General features: G+C 45.3%; 1 protein-coding gene across 1 annotated transcript in view; it reads left to right on the plus strand.

The window, feature by feature from the left end:
• Positions 1-12,557, plus strand: part of LOC103803682 (glypican-1-like) — a gene marked incomplete at both ends in the record, with an annotated part of 72,634 nt that extends 60,077 nt beyond the window's left edge. The window contains one exon of the mRNA XM_009076255.1: positions 12,166-12,557. Within this exon, the coding sequence (XP_009074503.1) occupies positions 12,166-12,557 (392 nt within the window). The remainder of the gene's footprint in view (positions 1-12,165) is intronic.
• Positions 12,558-19,199: the final 6,642 nt, after the last annotated feature.

The raw sequence follows: 19,199 nt of genomic DNA on the forward strand, positions 1-19,199 counted from the left end.
TCCAGATGAGTTTCAGATGAGGTTCAGATGTCCACAAGTTGTGTGGAGGTGACTGTCTGGCAGTCAGCCCTGGCTGAGGGCAGCACTCTCAGTTGGGAGGGGTGGGATATCACACGCCGATATTCGTTTCTGTTTTGCTTTACTTTGGCCCCTAAATAAGGGCTGTATTGTGTTCAGGGTAGTTCAGGTTTGCAGTGTTGGCACAAAGAGAAGGTGCCACATGGGCCAGTGAAAACACTCATGTCCTCTGTTCTGTTCACATAGAGTGACAGTGGAGGGTGCAGGACTGTTCCTAGACATATATTTGTAGATTGCTGCTGCATTATACATGACTGTCAGGTGTAGCCTATGTGGCTATCCACAGGGATTTAGCCAAATTGTTGGGCTGGGAACATTCACACAGCTAGTGTGTCTCATCTGAAAACAGTGTTGGTGAACAGCAGAGGGACAGGTGGGTTTCAAGCCATAGTTAGGATGGAACAGCAACTTTCTCCATCATGCAATTTCCCAGAGCAAATAGATTTTGTGGCAGATCTTCCATGCTGGTCACAGTCGTGATGCAATTTTACTTCAAAGACTTACGCACAAGTAATAAATCAAACCAGTAATATGTAACGTGTATAGTCCACAAACAAACAAAAATATGCCCATTAGAAAATATGTTCAACATTATTGAAAAAGGTCTAAATATTGGACAAGGCCTTTTACTATTTTCAGTCTCAATGAAATGCAGCAAAATCAGCCTGTAGTAACTCAGTAGTAAGTACAGCGATAGCTTAGGTGTCCTTAGATTGTGGTGTCTCAGTGTTTTGACCCATTCTAGGTTTGAACTGATCCTATTCATAAGGCTTTCAACACCCAGTCAAGGGTTAGGACACTTGAGCTATTGCACCTCCTGCTCTGGTACCACATCTGCATCCGCCCATCCAGTCAGAAGAGATGACAGAGCTGAAGGAAGTCTTGTTGCTTGTTTGGTTTTCTGTGATCTAACATTGAGTGAGTGATCAAACACATTTCCCTGGCTAGGGCCAGTGCTACTTGGGGGTCACAGGTGAGCTCCAGGCAAGCAAAGCTCCCGAGCTCAGAGAATCCAGTGGTTTTATCCCAGCATGGCTATAGGCCAGTATATGCTTAACAACCTTTAAATGCACTAACAAACAAAACTTTAAAGAAAAAAAGGGTGAGTAAGCTACACTTAAATCTCTCTAGGACTGCTTTATAAGTGACTTTGTATTTTACAACAGAAGTCACTAAATAATGCTCAGGATTTTTGAAAATCCATCTCTATCTAGATTTTTATCATTGGGCAAAGTGTAAAGTTAGTGGTGTTTAACAGAACAGGTGCCATCAGATGGGACAGGAACTAAAATCTGCTACTGGATTTATTCATATAATACCTGCCAGGGCACATGAATTCCTTTTCCTTAACAACTGCTAGAACTTGCTTCTTTCAAGGCAGGCTCCTGGGGAAAGAAGTGCCATGTGGTTATCCTTAGGATAATCCCCATGCATTGTAGAGCTGAGGGAGTGCTGTGTTACTCACCATTCTTCACACTCTGCATAATTTTGAAAAGTGTGTTATAATGTCTTAATATTATTTTAGAGTCGCCGTATATAATAGACCCACGTTTCACCTATATGAAATGAATGATTTATATTAATTTGCTTATTATTGCAGTAACAGACATGTATTTATGATCTACATGTACATTCTTTCCACTCCCAGCTGTCAGATGCATATACATGCTGCGTACTTCAGGCTGCCTGTTAACACTAGCTGTCTTCTCTCATCTGTACCTTTTCATACTGGTTCCATGGGTAGGAATATCATAAGCAATTTATTTTTACAAAGAGACAAGTTATTTTCTGATGTCATTGAAAGAGAGAGAACTAGAGATTAAGAGCTTTATACAGACTTAGATAAACTCCTGCAGTAATAACAGAGGAACTTTGCCTGTCTGGAATATTATCCCCACAGCTGGTAATTTCTATCCTCATTGTTCCTTTGGGAAAAGCCCACGTGTCAGATACTCAGGATACTTAGATATCCAAGGACCATGTGTCTTAGATACTCTATACTGCAAAAATGCAGTGGCAAGCATAGGTCCAAATGATCCAATTAACCCAACAATAAATAATTTGTCTAGAGGCCACTTGGAGCGGAGGGCAGCACTAATGAAGAAGATAAAAAGCCAAAGTCAGTTCTGTTCCACTACCACAGCTTTTGCAAACTCAAACAAGGAGTTTTGATCTTCAAAACTATGCAGTGGAGATGCTTGAGTGCAATAAGTCCCTCTTTGAATGCAGAAAGTGGCAAAAATAGACACAAACCATGGGTTGTTTCCTCTGCTTTTGGTTGGGTTTTTTTTCTGAGACAAAGAAATGTATTTAGTTCTGAAGAGGTAATCATTCACTGATTTTTTTTCAAATAAAATAATGCTGCAAAGAGCCTGAATTAGTGGCAGATTGGTTAAAAGTAAGGAAGAAGTTGGAATATGTGTATTGTAAAGTATCAAGGCTCCATTATTTTCAGCTTTCAGCAGTGTGTATTGGAGGACCAAGGCTGTGCACTGGCAGGTTAGCATGTTTGCCGACAGGAGTGGGAAGTCAAACTCAACCACACCGAGGCTGATTGGGATGATGTTGCTGGAAACACAACCACCTGCACAGGCATATCACAAGTGAATCCCTTGCTTGTCCCATTCATGCCATGTCCCAGCAGTTTGTCATCAGCCTGGTATGTGGTCACACAGCCAGGGGCTCGGGGGGCTTACCTTGGCCCTCTCCCTTTTATCTGCAGCCTGAAACCACATTTCTGTGTCACCAGCTGTTCATTTCAGCTGGGGAAAGGAACACTTTTCTTTCTGGAGTGAAAAATACCCCTGCTGCACAGGAATGTACTGTGAATTTATCCAGGGTGTATGTTGCACATTTTAAAACTGCCAACAACCCTCAATATTGTAAGATACTTCTGAGTTTATTTTGCTCTCAGAGAAATGGAGCCCTTCAGGTCTGCATTTGCTGAATAAACCTGGAAAGGAACAGGCAGTATTAGCAATTACTTTTACTGCCTTTCATGTTCCTCTCAGTGATAGCTGTGGTGCACATTGCTTTGCCTTTAAATGCAGGCTTTCTTCAAGGGAAAAAAATGAGAGGAAAATTCATCTCACAAAATTTCATCTATTCAAAAGTTCAGCCTACTCTAGCTCGCTTATCCCAACTCCCACTACAGTCCAGAGAGAGAGGAGTGGCTCTAAAGAAAAGCTCAGCTCCTGCTAAAGGGGGAGGTGTCTTCTCTTCCTCAAGTGAGGACTGAGCCGCCAGATCAGGCTTGACTCCCGTTTGATGAGTCCCACCCACATGTCTTCCCAGTTCTTATCTCACAGAGAGGTTGTGCTGAAATCTGTGTGATAAGAGCCTGCTGGGGCAATATTTGCAGCTCATCATTTGCTCCAAGTCTGTGGTTGTAGCACAGATATATTTAGAAGGCGCCGTGATTAAAATCCTTTGCCAGCTCAGATGCCAGGAGAGCACATGGGGAAAATAATCTTAAGATTCACATCTCTTGTATTTGCTTTTTCCACCCTGGATGCAAACAGAGCAAATCCCCTCTGCAAGGGCTTTCAGCTACGGGAGGTTTACTTATAGCAGGACCCTGCAGCACAGCTCTTCTTTCTCTGCCAGGTAGGCTGGAGATGTACAAGGAGCAGGGTTGCAATTTGATAGAGGACTAAATCTGAGGAAACCATGTGGAAAATCTTTGTCTCATACACAGACACAGCCACAGTCACATATAACTTCTGAGTGTTTCCAGCCACGCGTGTGCCTGTGTGGCACCACTGGAGCCCATCTGACCTTATCATTGGCACACAAACCTTGGCACACCTCTGTAACTGACTCCTGCCCAATCATTCCACCCTTGGAGCAGGGCTGCACTCCTGCTCAGTCATTCCACCCTTGGAGCAGGGCTGCACACAAAGCACATGTGCATGTCCACGTGTGCAGCCTGGAGCGGCCGCTGGGCCACCCTCACCCCAGGCACCTGCTCCCGACGTTGCAGTGCAGCAAGTTCCTAACATGGAAATTCCAAGCTTAAACAATAGAGGAGCTACCAAGCAACTGGCTTGGATGTCAGCTGTGGTATGTCCTGTGGCATTTAATATCCCAGGGTTTGCAAGTGTGTTGTGTGGTGCCAGAATCCCTTTCCGAGCAGGTGCAGGCCACTTGCTCCAGCTCCCTTCTTGTTCTTTTGCTCCCAGGCAGAAGGCAATACCACAGGGGGCTCAGATGCTCACAAGAGGGGAGTGCAGAGTCCTGTTAACACTGCAACCTCTGTATAGGCTTTGCTTCTATGTCCTGCTACTCACACAGACTATTTTGTCTCCTTTGCCCCCTCAGCCCCAAGCGACTCTTGTCTTTGCAGAGTTGTCTGAACTTGAGTTCAGGGGTGTCTGAAGGTTTGCACAGAGCTGTTCCCAGGGGACAGCAGGAAGGTTATACTGAGAGCATCAGGATCATCAAAGCCTAAAGTGGTTTCTTTGCTAGCTGTGTTTTGTAGAGAGCTGTTGCTAGAGCTGGGGAGGGTCTCAGTGCTGTGGTCGTGACACCCAGGCTTGCCTTGGGTGACACCCTGTTGGGCCCCAGTGGTAGTGTGGTGCTCATCAGGAGGACAAGCAGAATATCCAGCTTCCCTCTCAGGAACTTTCCTGCCTCCTTGTTTTGATAGCTGGATCCAGTCCCGCTTGACTTAGATAAAAACAAACTATCTTGGAAAATTGTAGAAACAGAGGAGGAGGAATAAGCAGAGGGAAAAATAGGTGTAGATAATTACATCTCTCTGCCATTCAAAACAGTGTCCAAGGAAAATATTATCCAAGTGCTGGCAGAAAAAGTGCAGTTCCTTTGGAGTGACTGGAGGTGCTTCCTTCTCAGGCCTCTCACTAGCAGACCTGAGTTCCAAAATGGATTTTCATTCCACAGCAACTTTCTTATGCAGGAAAATGTTTTTGTTTTCTCAGAAAGCACTTTTTCCCTAACACAAGAAACGAGCTGTGTGCTGTATGTCCCAGTCTAAAAGCAGTTTAAGGCAGCCCAACTTCTGCTCATACACAGAGGCAGCTACTGTAGAGATTCAGTCAAATCCTGTATAGCTTCTTGCTTTCACTACTGCTCATGGTGTGTCTGTTCTATCAACTAATCTATCTCAGGAGACTTCAAGGACATTTGCATCTGTGTCTTGAGTAGTTAATTAAGCTGAAGAAGATGGAAATTAGTAAAGGAATTATCAGGTGAACTAGCTAAGGGAGAGGCAGCAATATATTGTGTTGAAAGAAGAGCTGCTGGGCTGGAGGGAGGTCCCAGTTGTGATTCTCAAGACAGACCTAGACCCCAGCCTGGTTAAGAGCCCCATTAAAAACCAGCACAAGTGGTAGGAAATGCATTCATGAGATTAATTGGTGACACAGAGCTGGGAAAAGTTGTCACTGTTGAAGAGGATAGTGGATAACCATGACAACCAAAATAATAGAAATAGGATGTAATTCAATGTTCCAGAGTTAGGCTGGGGACTAATTGGTTGGAAATTGCAAAGGGGAGAATTAGGGATGTACCTTGGTGGCAGAAAGTCTGTGAAATGCTAATGTGAGGCATTCTTGAAAACGGCAAGTGCAGTCCTTGCAGTATTCACAGTGTTACTTCCAGTGAAGAAAGGGAGATGATGTTTGTAGTTCTGACCACCCACAGTTAAGAAAAGTTAATGCCTAGCAGAAGAGGTGAAGAGAAGAACTAGTGAAGTGAGTTAGAGGACTGGAGAAGTCTGTCAGGTATAAAGAAGGGAAAGTACTTTTGTGTAGCAAGGCAGCATGGAGGTTGAGAAAGTGTGGGACTTGCTGTGTAAATGTCTCAGAGAGTAAACATCGGGAAACAAAAATAATAGTTGAAACTGTCATTTAACTGAACGCACTGGCAAAAATAGAGTGGATAAAGAATGAACTTTGACCAGAAATTAAGAAGTCCACCCAGCTGAGGAGTTGCTCTGGAACAGCCTTCCAGCAGGAGTGAGGTCAAAATCTCTTAAGTGCTCTTGTACTGGGCACTGAGCAGGTTTAGGAGAGTACAAAATCGATGCTTGCATGCTGGAGCTGGCATTCGTCTCATTGACCCACACATCTCTTCAGTCCTGTGTTCCCATGCAGTTCTCAGCACACACACAGGACACAGTGTACACAGAAGATATCAGTCAAATGGCTCTTTGGAGCAAATACTAAAAGTTTTGAAGTGGTATTACCTAAAGACATCATACTTCTTGCATCCTGGCACATTTGCTCACAATGTTCATTCTTTGACTTCTAGTTAAAAGCTAATTTTATCTCCATTTGTTTGGACATTTTTTTTTTGCAATCTGAGTCTTGGCTTGTCCTGATGCCTCTTAGATTGCAGCCACCAAACAGGGACATGGAGAGGAATGCTGTAGATGAGAGTGATCCAGAATACAGCAGGGAGGGACTGCATTCTCCAGGGTGGTTCAGGACTGAGGGAACAGCTACACTAGAGCAGCAGTTTCACAGGAGTGTGAAGCTGTGAGGAGAGAGGTGAGGTGACCCCCTAGGGCTGTTTGCACGTGGAGCCCAAGTCACTCAGTCTCACTATGGTTATTTCCTGAGGCAGCACTCACCTAAGGTACAAGCCAGAGTATATGGGTGCTGTTGGATGGATATCAGCTCTTCAGCAACCCATGGGTAGTACTTAAATTAGTAATGAGTAATAACAATTTTATAAATAAAATATCATTGTACATGCTGAAGTGAATAAATAGACGTGGATGCATTAGATTTGGATTTTAATGGCTTAAATCTATTGCTGAATTATTCTCTTTTAATAGTAGTTTGACTGCAAGAGCAGCATTAGAACCAACTGGAGAAGCAAATTGGTATTGGGAAGTGCAGCAGTGTATTAAACTCAGGCCAGGAAAATGCTGCCTCAGACCAACAGGGCTGGCACCGAGAGGGAGCTCTGCTCTAGCAGACATCCCCACCCTGTTTCTTTCCCTGCTTTTACTGGGGTTCAGGACACTACAGAACAGGTCTATTTTCCTCTTCTGTTCTTAGTCCAGTCTTGAAACATGACCTTCCTCCAGAGCTGCACAGATGCTCCATGGCTCTAGCCCTGCCTGAATTCTAGCACAGGCTCATGTGCTTGCTCAAAAATGAGAAATTATAATACAGTATCTAACTGTATTCTCCCTCCTCACATCGTTGCCCCCATGTCTAGCTGTCCTAGCAGTTCATGGCTGTATGGCAAGGCCCTCAGACCACAAACCTAGCTCACCATGCAGAGCTGACCGACCAGTGGGTGAGTTTTCGTCTCACCCATGGCTGAAAATCTTTTGCAGCATTTTCAGAAGAACACCAGCTCTGAGGCTGTGCAGCACTGCTGCACTATGCGGATGCTTCAGAAGTCATTAGGAGCTCCTGCAGGGACAGCTCAAGGTTTATAGGAAGCATAAGCAAAATTGAATTTTGCTGTCCTGGGGTGGAGCAGTCTGCTTTGTATGGAGGAAGAAAGAAGGGGAGAGCTTGGAGGTGAAAGGTGGAGGCAGGGCAGAGCCCTGTGTGCTGCTTTTGCAGCTCCAAGGGAGAGTGATGGGCTGGAGGTATCACCTGCCATGCACATCCTTCCTCCTGGAGCCCTGCACCCTGATGGCTTTTCCCTCCTCTTATGACTGAATTCCAGATGTAGGTAGAGGTGGTTGCCCAGAGTCTTCACCAGATCCAGTCATCCAATGCTAAACCTGCCTTAGGAAGAGCTTTATTCTTAACATCTGATATTGGAATTAAAGACAACATCTGAGCAATGTGTTTTCCTCCCTCATCTCCTCTGATCTCGAACTACTCTTTCCAGTTGTGTGTAAGACATTTTGTGCTGCAGTTTTCTGCTTGAGGCTTTAATAATATTCAAAGAAGAAGTAATTCAGTCACCTTTCTCCATTTCTCATATTTCTCCTAGCATGCCTCTAAAATGTGATGGGTTTTGAAGAAAGTCTGCTCTGCTGCATGCCTGAAGAGCATTTGGGTGTTCTTCCTTCAGTAACCTCTTCATTCCCTCCTACATACATTCCCATTCCTTCATGATATTAGTGGAAGAAACCCCAGTGTGTTCCAGATGTTGAGTGATCAAATGGTATCAAAGAGTTTAGATAAGTACTTGCTGCTCGGGGGTGGTGAGGAGGGAGAAACTCAAAACTTTCCATTTTCAGAGACACACTGCTGGTCCCTGCTGTGCTGTTCACAGCTTCCCAATTTGAATCCAGAGTTGTGAAAATGTGGAAACTGTGAAAATATGAGCTGCGAACACTGGGAAGCTGTGAAGCGGGGAATGGGTGGGGATTTACAATCTCTCTTGAATGCAAAGGTTATAGATTCTGGTTGAAAACTTCATTCTCTAAGACGTTTTTGTCACTGCAACAGGAAGAGAAACAGCAACCAAGGTTGCAGAATTGTCTCAGTTGTAAAAACCTTTAATTTCTTTGCTCATAACTTTATGGCATTTTTGTATTTGAGATAGACTTTTCAGGCCTGGCCTCTGCCAGAAGGCAAAGTTCCTTTGAGCAAAGGCAGTTGTCTTGTTTCTGAGCCTGGAAGTGAGAGACAATAATGATAATAAAGCAGACTCCCATTTCATTTTATTTTTCTTTTGAATACTTTGCAGCAAGAGTGTGAAAGGTGATGTTTCATGTAGGAGTGGCTTCAGCTGAGGACCTGTGCCTTGCATTGGGCCAGGGGAAATTGAGTTTGATTTGTCTGAAGTCCTGGTGTTGGAAAGTCACCCAGTGGCTTGGCAGTGTTGTGAATCCCTTGGCTGGCAATGGTGAGGAAGGACTCACCTGTTCAAAGACCCTGCATATCCTTAATCTATGACACATGTCTGAATGCATTGAACGGTTAGATACTAGCAGGCAGGGAGTGTTAAGGAGAAGATGCAGGGTTAGTTGAGATCTTGGCTGACATTGTGCCAAGGACCAGGGCAGTTAGCACAAGTTTCTGTGCATCCCTCTTGACAAATGTCACTTCTTTGTGCCTTCTAATGCTGCAAAATGGACATTTAAATTCCTTGCCAGGTCAGCCATTCGTCACAAACACATTTAGACTTAATTGCTAATTAATTTTCTCTAGCTAATGCAGATTATTTTTTTCCTTCAGTGTGTGAAATCTAGAAGAACTTTCTGAGAACCAGCCACAAACGAGTTGGCTGTAATTGGTGTTCTCTCACTTGGGTGAGAAGTAACAGTTTATCAGCCCTTAATTAGCTTGGACTTTTTTTTGAGAGTAGTTTCCAATTTTTTGACAGGAATATATACGTCTTGTTTCTCCTGTAGCAATACAAAGAAAGTCATTTTACCTTGAACTGACAAATTGTGCTGTGTTTGTTGGTGTTTTCTTCCTCCTGATTGTGAGTGCAAAGCTGCATGTCGTACCTGGATTGCTGTGCAATTTGTTCAGTTAGTGTCTCTTGTCACAGAGAAAAGAACACTGATTATACAAGAAAGAGAGTTTGAGCTCAGTTTAATTAAATTGTGAATAGGCAACCTGCAGTGTTTGGAGTGAAACATTAAGATACAGAGCAGCTTTTAGATACCTCATCAGCATCAGAGAAACTTACAAAGGTAGTTTTTTGTGTCTGTTGGAGGTGAGTCCCATTTCTGCTCGTTGTACAGGTAGGAAGGCTGTGATAACAGAAAAATGAAGCCACCTCAGATTAGTCAGATCCAGAAAAATATCCTGCCAGGACAAACCATCTGCCTGGCAGTCATCTGCTTGGCTTGTGAGTCCTGGGGTGAGCCTCTTAGGGAGATACTGCAGGGAAAGGTGCCCATGCAACAAGGCAAGGTGACACTGCAGCAGGATGAGCCCTCAGTCAGTGCCAGAGTGGTGGGTGAGCTCAGGGCTGTGACTGCCCAGACATTGCCTTGCCCCACTGAGATCTCCTCAGCCCAGGCTAGTGTATGACACCAGGGCATGAGAGAAATGCTGGATGAGAAGCTCACAGAGGAATTCATCCTCTTGGAGCCTCTCACCTGTTGATGGAGTAGGCAGAATTTCCCAGAAGTAGGTGCACACAGCTGCTGTGCTGGGGACAGAGCCGTGGCTCTAAGGGAGGCACCTGAGCACTTTGCAGCAGCAGAGTGGTCTATGAGGAGGACAGAGAATCAGGGTTACCAAAGTGGGTGCTAGGTATGAAACAGGAACACTTGCCAAGATTATTCTACCCTGGGAGAGAGCTCCAGTCTGGCAGCTGGGGCAGGAGACTGGGAGTTGGGACCTGGGGAGAGGGCAGGGCTCGAGTCAGCCTTTGTCTTGAGATTCCAGGGGAAAGGCCTTGATAAAGCTGTGCTAGGATGGCACATGCTGCAGCAGCTCTTATTAAACTGAAGTCCTTTAGCAAAGTACTTGTTGATGGGATCAGCTTTTGTCTTTTCCTGTTAAGAACCCCCGTTACAAGGTCATTTCATAGGTGGCTTAGGTGCCCTGCCAGCCTGGTGTCTGTGGGGCAGAGGTAGAAACACATGCAGATCAGTCATTTGTGGCTGGAGATACAAGCTGCCAACCAGGGCAGGTTGAATAAGAACAATTTTCTTCCAAAAGTGCACTTGAAAACAAGGTTTTGTTTTCTGAAGAAGTGATTAAACCAGGCTTCTGCTAAGACCTAGTTTGCTTACAATCTTTTAAAAGCACTGAAATCAAATTTAAAACAATCGTGTGCTTAAGCAGCACATGATTGTGGCTGGAGGAGGTCAGGCTTTGTTAAAATGGTACAAGAAGTTTCAGTATTAGCAGCTGTGGTGCAGATGCAGAGGGTCTTTTCATTTGGTTGATCCACTTGTTGAGATTGAGCTTCATTCAAATCTGAGAAGCCAATGAGAGATAATTAATGCAGGAAAGCTTGTATGGCCCTACCAGTCTGTGAATATAAACAAGACCCATGGAACTGAGCTTCACTAGTTCTACAGTTTTAGAGGTTTTTAATTGTAGTCAGTGCCATTCCCTCAAAAAATACTTTGTTCAATAAAGCTTTGTACATGCAATATGCATTTTTCAGAAGCTTTTAATTCTTTTCTTCACTAGCACAGTGAAGTTAATTTATATACCTAAATACATGCTGTTTGATTTTAATTGAATAACACTTTCTCTCCAGCTAGAGCTTATCATGCATCACCGAAACAAAAAAATAGAAATTTAGATTTAAAGAATAGTATAATCAGGTTTGCTTCAAAAAGGCCCTAAAAAGAACAAAGGTAATTGCAATTAAAATTATTATTTAAATTATTTTTGCTCTCACTGACTTAAATGATGATTAAAGTTGCTTATGTAAATCAATAAATTGAATCAGACTGGTCCTGCTATGAGTTCCCCACTGTGCAGTCTCAGCCTGAAGGTAGTTGGCAGTCGAGAGGACAGAAATACCTGAGGATGCTGGTGAGGGAGGAGTCAAACCTGTCATCTTTACTCTGCTCTATGTAGCAAGAGAGTCGTGTTTCTGTCACATCTGTGACCACTGAGCCGAGGGGGTAAAACCATTTAGTTAGTTAGACTGGAACAAAAGCAGGATGCACATCCAAGTCAAAGAATGGGATGAGAACCTTGGACATGATAATGTTGGCCTCAGTTCAAAAACACTTGAGTACAGCCCTGTTTTCAAATACACACCAAGATGTGCCTGTTCTTGTCGCAGCACGAGGGACTTCGGCACGTGCTTTGCAGGCTGTGCCTCACTGCCAGGCTGGCTGCCTTGGCCAGGGCTGACTGGGACATCCCTGGGGAGGGCTGGCACTCACCAGGGCTGTGGAAACAATGTGTGGCAAGTTGTGGTATGTGTAAGCAATGCCAGTTGTAAAAGAAAACCTGTAAGTAACACTATGACACCTTATGCTCTCAGAGAAGAAACTCAGTTTTGGGTTATGGGGAGGCTGCCAGAGGAGGTGGAAAGTCCCAGTCCATCTTCTCAGCTAAGGCTCAAGTCCAAGAGTATGGGTAAGGTTGATTGGAGGAAAAGCTCTGTTAGGGCCCTTCTGTTTTCTCAGGGTATTCACTTGTGCTGCCAAACAACACAGCCTGTTGGATTCCAGCTTGTCCAACTGATACATCACCTCTCCTTTTTCTTGTCTTTCAGGTTATTTCCAAGATTTGTTGAACAAGTCAGAAAAAGCCCTTTACGATGCTTTTCCAAGCGTGTATGGAGAATTGTACACTCAAAATATGAAGGTCTTCAAGGACTTGTACAGCGAGTTACGCCGCTACTACCGGAGCTCCAACATCAACTTGGAAGAGGCCCTCAACGAGTTCTGGACACGCTTGCTGGAGCGACTCTTCAAGCTGATGAATCCCCAGTACCATATCACAGATGAGTACCTGGACTGCATGGTGAAACACGCGGAGCAGCACAAACCCTTCGGGGAAGTTCCCAGGGACCTGAAGGTGAAGGCAACCCGAGCCTTCATCGCAGCACGCTCCTACGCCCAGGGCTTCCTCGTGGGCAGTGACGTGGTCAAAAAGGTGTCTCAGGTATGTTGGGGATCTCCCTTCTCCATCCTCAGGTTGGCAGGAGCCAGGCAACTACTGCTGTTGGGGAGGAGGGTTTATTCCCCCTTATGTTCTCATTACAAAGCAAGCAGGTACTTTTCAGTTTTATAAAACAAGCTACTTGAGGGTCACCCATCAGAGGAAGGGAGCAGCGAGCCTGGACTCCTGCAGGCACTGACAGCACAGAGACAGTGAGATGTGGTTCACCACAGATCAGTCTTTACCTCATTTTAACCTATGCAGCAGAGTGCCAAGGAGCTGTCAGTCACCCAGGCTGTAAAGCCATTCCATTGCTTGTCTCGATTTCTCGTGCTTCCCCAACAGGGAAACACTGTGCCTCTGAATCACGCTGCCGTGTTATCCTCCTTGATGGTGATATGCTGTATGGTGTGCAGAGCTGGATTGCCATGAGTGTGCTGGGAGTATACACAGAAGGATGTGTTTCGGTGGTTGGTGATGGCACCGCTGTTGTGTGTTTATGGAGCAGTGTCTATTTGTACAGGCTCTGTGTACAGACAGGGGGTGTTTGTAAAGTGCATTGGGATCTTCAGGGATGAAAGGTGCTATATAAATGTAAATTAACATGACTGAGTCCAGGGTTCTAGAAGGAAGGAAATTGTCTGTATTCTTTACTGCAGAAGCAGCTTTTCAGAGCCAGAAGAAAGTGATTGTCCTGAAACAGGATATTCAGGCTTTTCACACAGGTAGCGAGGAGAAAATCCATACTGAAAAATGACTTACATTCTGCATGTGGAGGTGGAAATCAGCAGTTGTGAGAGTCAGGGTGTGATTAAAGTGTGAATGTAAAAATCCAGAATCACAAGGCATTTCCTCGGGAGGTAATACGTGGTGCTGCCTAGCAGAGGACAGCACCACTTAACACAGCAAATCCAGACTTTGATCTTGGGAAGAAACATTAATGTGGTAACAGTGACAAATGGTATAATTTATCAATGTGGGACTATAAAACTGTTCAGCTACCCAAAAGCCTTTGTACATCTCATTAACATCACACTCTCCTGCCACTTAAGACAGATAAAAGAGGAGAATAATGTAATTTCAGGGGGACAAAAGTAAAATACTTTTCATAAATCCTCTGAATGGCTGAGATTTCCACCTCGATGGGCGTGATCCTGCCTGTAGCTGAGACTGGGGGTAAAGCAGGCTGGCAGGGCAGCTGAGGTATGGTATCAGCTGAAGGGAAGGACCTGAGATACCAACATGCACCATATTTTTCCCCCACCTTCATGTAGGCATCTGACCCACTGGATTTTGATTCCAGTCCCCCTGTTCTGAATTCTCCTTCTCTTGGGCATCACTTATCAAACAGGATATAGGGAACATGACAAGTCACAGATCCTCCTCTTCCATCAGCCTCCCTGCAGCCCAGTCCTTCAGGATGGAGGCTCTTCTAGAAGGGTCCCAACCATTCCTCTCTCACAGGAGCCTTCGCTGGGTTTGCAGTTAACCTGGTGTGTTGCTGTTGTAGCACAATCTGCATGAATTGAGTCAGGAAACATCAGCATAGCCTTCCTGAGAGCTGACTTTGTAATGAGGACCAAAACCAGTCCATTTCCCCTGTCTTCAGGATTGGGTTTAGTACTTTAGGCAAGAGAGTCTGAGAGTATCGAGGAGGGAAGTTCATATTATGGATGCACTGGAGCCCTGAGCTGTGTCTCAAACAAAAGGCCTGGCTTACCCACTTTCCTTTATCAGTGTGGATTTACACTTGTGTCGTACAGATGTGAAGTGCTAGACTCAACCCACAACTGGTGCTTTGGTATTACACATTTTTCATGTTGCTTTATACTTACAACATTAGAAGAAAGCGTCTACGATTTTTGTTAAGGTCAGAAACTAGGATTCAGTTTTCCTGTCAGCTGGTAGCAGCAGTCTTTAAAACTAGCTCTGAGCTGAAATTTCATATGGAGCACTCCTTGTTTCAGCTTCTCGGACACTTCCAGTTCAGTGTATCCTGCCACTGTTTCAGGTTCTTGTGCAGAGTCAGCATTCCTGGGCACTTTAGAGAAGGACTGATGCTATTAGCCTGATTTCCTGGCTGTCTTAAAGTGGGGAAGACTCTGCCCCAACTGAGCTCCAGGCATGGATCCCTGCTGCCTCTCCACTGTGCCCAAGGGGTGTTTCTTCCCCAGCCTTCAGCTGCCCTGATCTCAGAGGAAGCTGTTGCTTCAGGCAGCCCTTGGCCAGTGGCTGGTAGGCACACAGGGGTAGGACTGGGAGCCATGTGGTGGGAGCAGCCCTCTGAGTCCTGCTGTGTATAATTAGTTTGAGGGCAGCTGGGGAGAAAATGGCAAACCCATTTTTCATCTTTACTGCCGTCCAAGCTTTTAAGGCAACGGTCACCCTGACAGGCTGCAGGCTCTGGCACCAAGTTCTACAACTTTTGATGCTGTGGTTGCTGCCATCAACCTGCCCCAGCACTGACAGCAGTGGAAGCACTGCCATCTGGGCTGGGACCTGGGGCACATGTGTGGTTGGTGCCCAGGTGGTGTGTCAGGGCTGGGCATCAATGTGCAGGCTGGCATCCTGCCCTGCCACGGCGAGAGGTTACGATGGGCCACACGTGGGTGGGGTGTTGGGGCAGCATCTCTGTGTTCACACACAGGTTCTGTGTTTCTGTAGCTGTGCTTTCAGCACAACTTGCAGGTTTTCATTTAAGTTGCACAATGCCAAGTGTGTTTTTCATCACCTGCGTCAAGTAGCAGCTACCAGAACAGCAGCAGCCACAAAATCCCCAGTGAAGGGCACTCAGAGAAGGGCTCCCCTAGGGATGCCACCTCATACTGCGTGCCAAGGCAAGAGAAAACAAATATCCCAGCCCTGTTCAGGATCTGTTCATTGGTTGTGAGACTGGCAGCTGCCCAAAACCAGCGTTTGCTCCAACTCCAAGCTTCTTATGAACAGGAGAAGTCCTTGTCCTGGGAGACTTGCTGCCTGCCAGCTGCTGCTCAGAGATCCACACTGGTGCAAGCAGTTGCTGTGCCCAGCAGTGAGAGCAAGAATGCCTTCCTGGGAAATGCGTGGTGGAGGTGAACTGAATTGCTGCAGGGCTGGGAGGGAGAAAACTGGGATGGTAGAAATGGCAAGGGCTGAGAGATAACCCCTTACAAAACAAACCCAGGAAATCTTCAGGGAGGCACAATATGATAAACAGGAATTCCCTGGCTGCTTTTGTTACTGCTTGTGTTGTGATACTGCTCAGGCATGTAAGCCTTAGGTCAGGAGTGCTGCACAGAGTGCCCTGAGGACAGACAGCAGAGGTGATCCTGTCTGCACCAAGACACACAGAAAGGGCAGTGAGACTGCACATCAACGTCCACAGCGCTCAAATTCCCTTTGGAGCTCTGGCAACCTGTAGATGTCAGGGGAGAGCAGGGAGAAAGGAAAGAAGTATGTTCCATCTCCAAAGACAGGGAGAGGAAGTAGTTTGAAATTAACTTTGCTCATCTGTCAGAAAATGAGTTATTATGACAATCTTTCCTTTTCTGGGTCTTTGTTCATTCTTGTTTCTAAATTTTATGTTTCCCAAGGTAGGGGAGATTGATGTGAAGCAACACCAGCTACGTAGGCGAGAAACACTTACTCAAATAATCAATTTTAATAGTTGTTTGCATTTCCTTTTCTCGGTTCTTAAGGCTGATTCTCATTTGAGTTTGAAACAAAATGTAATTTTTTATAAGCTTTTTCACTAAATCCTGTATTTCATTTTACCAATGAAAGTTGAAGTTTATTAGTATATTTTCATTTAAGCAATGCTGTGGCTCACAATACGTTTCAGCCTTATTTTTAAAACTTTTCTGTCAGTATAAGGTAAATGGCAGCTTTCCTATTTACCATATGCAGGATTTTTAAACACATGGTGGGTCAAGCTGCATTTGAATGGGAACTGAATTCCAATTAAAAAGGCCCAAAAATAGAACTGTTATAAATGTTTTTAATGGTTAAGTGAGTGTGCTGAACACATATGGAAAATAATGTTTAGATAAACATGCTTTACATTTCCAACAAGTCAGTAACATAACAAAGACAGTGTGGTCAATCCTGGTGCTAATGCCCTTTAAGACTGCAGCCATTTTTCATATCCACTTTTTACCATGCCTTGAAAGGACAGAGTTGACTTCTGTCTTTCAGCTTCCAGTTGCTTTATTGGTGAAGTAGACATAAAATTGATCTTACTGAACAAAATGAAGAATATAATCTTTTTCCCACACTTATGACACCACTGTGCTAAAATGTCTCAAGTGCAGTGAACTGCTGTCCCTGAGCCAGCAGCCAGCTCAGTGGTAGATCTCCATCCTTTCAGTGGCTGATCTTTTCTCACAGCATCAGCAGCAAGTACATACAACCACAAATAATATTTTATTTCATTTAAAATATTTCACTTTTGTAGCAAAATTAAGAATTTATCCAAATTGGCCTTCTCTTGATCCTGAAAATACAGTATTAGTGTTTGCAAATAAATGTTTTGAGAGTGTTGTTCCATGGCTCTGTTGAGTGGCAATTTCCTCTTTTTCACTGGATGTTATCCCACCTCTTGTTTTGGAGTTGTCCAGTTTTTGCATGGCAGAGGTTCTTGTGTCCTGCCAAATCTCTATGTGGGGGACAAGCAGCAGAGGGCAGCAGGTCCCAGAGGTGCTGGTGTCACCAGCAGGGATGGGAGGTGGGATGCAGCTCACCACAGCCAGGGACAAACAGCAACTGCTGGAGCAGGCTGGGGGTTTTCTTGTTTTTCCTTTCTGTTATTGCAAACCACTGATGAGGCTTCCTGAAAATGAGCTGGTTAGTGTGTGTGCTAAAAGTTTGTGCTGCAGCAGACCAAGCAGGAATTTACAGGGTGCAAAGTGCCACAAGCACTCTTTGCAGGACTGACTGTGCTCAGGAGGAGGATGAGAGGCACTGAAGTCCTAGAGCTGAGAACCCTGCAATACTTCAGGCTCCCCTGCCTGTGAGCACCATCTGAGGCTACAGGCTGAAATAAGCTCTTGCACCTTCAGGGACTGGTTCCTGCAGCAGCTCCTGTGCTGCAGCTCCTTTTGCCCACGCAGCCTCTGGCACAGCTGCTGGAACCTGCCCATGGCTGGGCAATGAAGGGCTGGGGCCTGCCCTTGCTGTCCCTGGCAGTTTGCATGTGGGATTGCATGACTTAAAACATTTTAGATCTGAGTTCCAGTCAGTCCAATTCCCTTTGCAAACCCAGGAGCTTAATACCTCTTTCCCCAAGGTGCTCCCTAGGTCACCAGCCTGCCGTGAGCTGCCTTCTTGCTTTAAACAACTTGGTACAGCAGCTCTTACAGCCCCCACACACCACACCACTGCTCTTTTCCATCACTGCTACACAGAAAGCTAGGCAGGGAATTTTGCAGTAAGACTGGAATTTGTTTGGACAGATTCGAATTGAGCTGGATAGGGAGCATGCAGCCTTGAACACATCCTTATGTATTTCAAATACTACTTTCTGCTATTTCTATCCCTTATTATGTTTCAGTCACAGCCTTTCAGGGATAAAAACCCATAGGTGTTCTGAATAGAATGGGAATAATGCAGGCAAGCAGATATATGTCTCCCATATTTACCTGGTGGTTAAAAGTCAATTGATGCTAGTTTTCAAAGGATCGACAGTTGTACCAGCTGGAAATAACTGCACCAGATGAATGGGGCAGGAAGTGTGTGGAATAGGCAGGTGGTGGCTCGCAGTATTTTCCTCCGGAGGTAGAGGACATGACAGCAGTCTGTCATCCACACGAGTCTTCTTCATTTTAATATCTGAAGGCAGTTAGGCACTAGACAGGAATACAAAGACACAGATTCTCCCAGTTAGCTGTGAGTGCTGCCTCTGAAGCCACCGTCACTGCCCTCTCAAAGTGCCCTCACGACTGGCTGTGGAGGGAGTTGGGGACAATGCTGCTCCCTGTTTCACTGACCCAGTGTGCCTGGACTACCCCAGCCTTCATATTTTTTTGTGTTTTCTTCCTGAGTCTGCATAATAGCCATTTGGCTGCTAGGCTGGCAGGATTGGACCCAGGCAGTCTGGCTGGCCTCAGGCTTAACAGCTCTGGCATGCTGGAGCATGAAGGGAGCAGATTTGGCATCAGCCTCCATCCTCTGTGTCCCTCACCCTGTGCTGAGCTGAACACAGGAAGGTGAAAGCAAGAGGGTCTGAACTGTGCTGAGGTTTGTCTGTGCCCTACCCCTGCCACCTGACCCCAGCAAGCCACCCCCGAGCACACTGTGCCTAATCCCTCACAGGGCTTTGGAAAAATGCTCAGTGGATCTTGAATGTTGGGCTTGGTGAGGCTTAAAACTCATGGCACTCCAAGGACTCGTGTCTGTGCATTTATGGAAGGAAGATGCAAAATAATGACTGAAGTGATTATACAATTCATTAGACTTTGAAGGAATCATATTTCTGTCAGCCCTGCAGCTGTTTCTTTTAGAGTTTTACTCTGAAAAATTGGAAAGCTTGGTTCATTTAGCACACGTCAAGGTGCTAATTACATCAGGGCTGGCATAAACATGCACAAGGCAGCTGCTGACCATGTGGTGGAGAGAACAGGATGTGCTCCCCACGCCAGCTCCCCCACACTGGCTGAGGGCTGGGCACAC

This window comes from Acanthisitta chloris, unplaced genomic scaffold (genome assembly GCF_000695815.1).
Source record: "Acanthisitta chloris isolate BGI_N310 unplaced genomic scaffold, ASM69581v1 scaffold20456, whole genome shotgun sequence".
NCBI lineage: Eukaryota > Metazoa > Chordata > Aves > Passeriformes > Acanthisittidae > Acanthisitta > Acanthisitta chloris.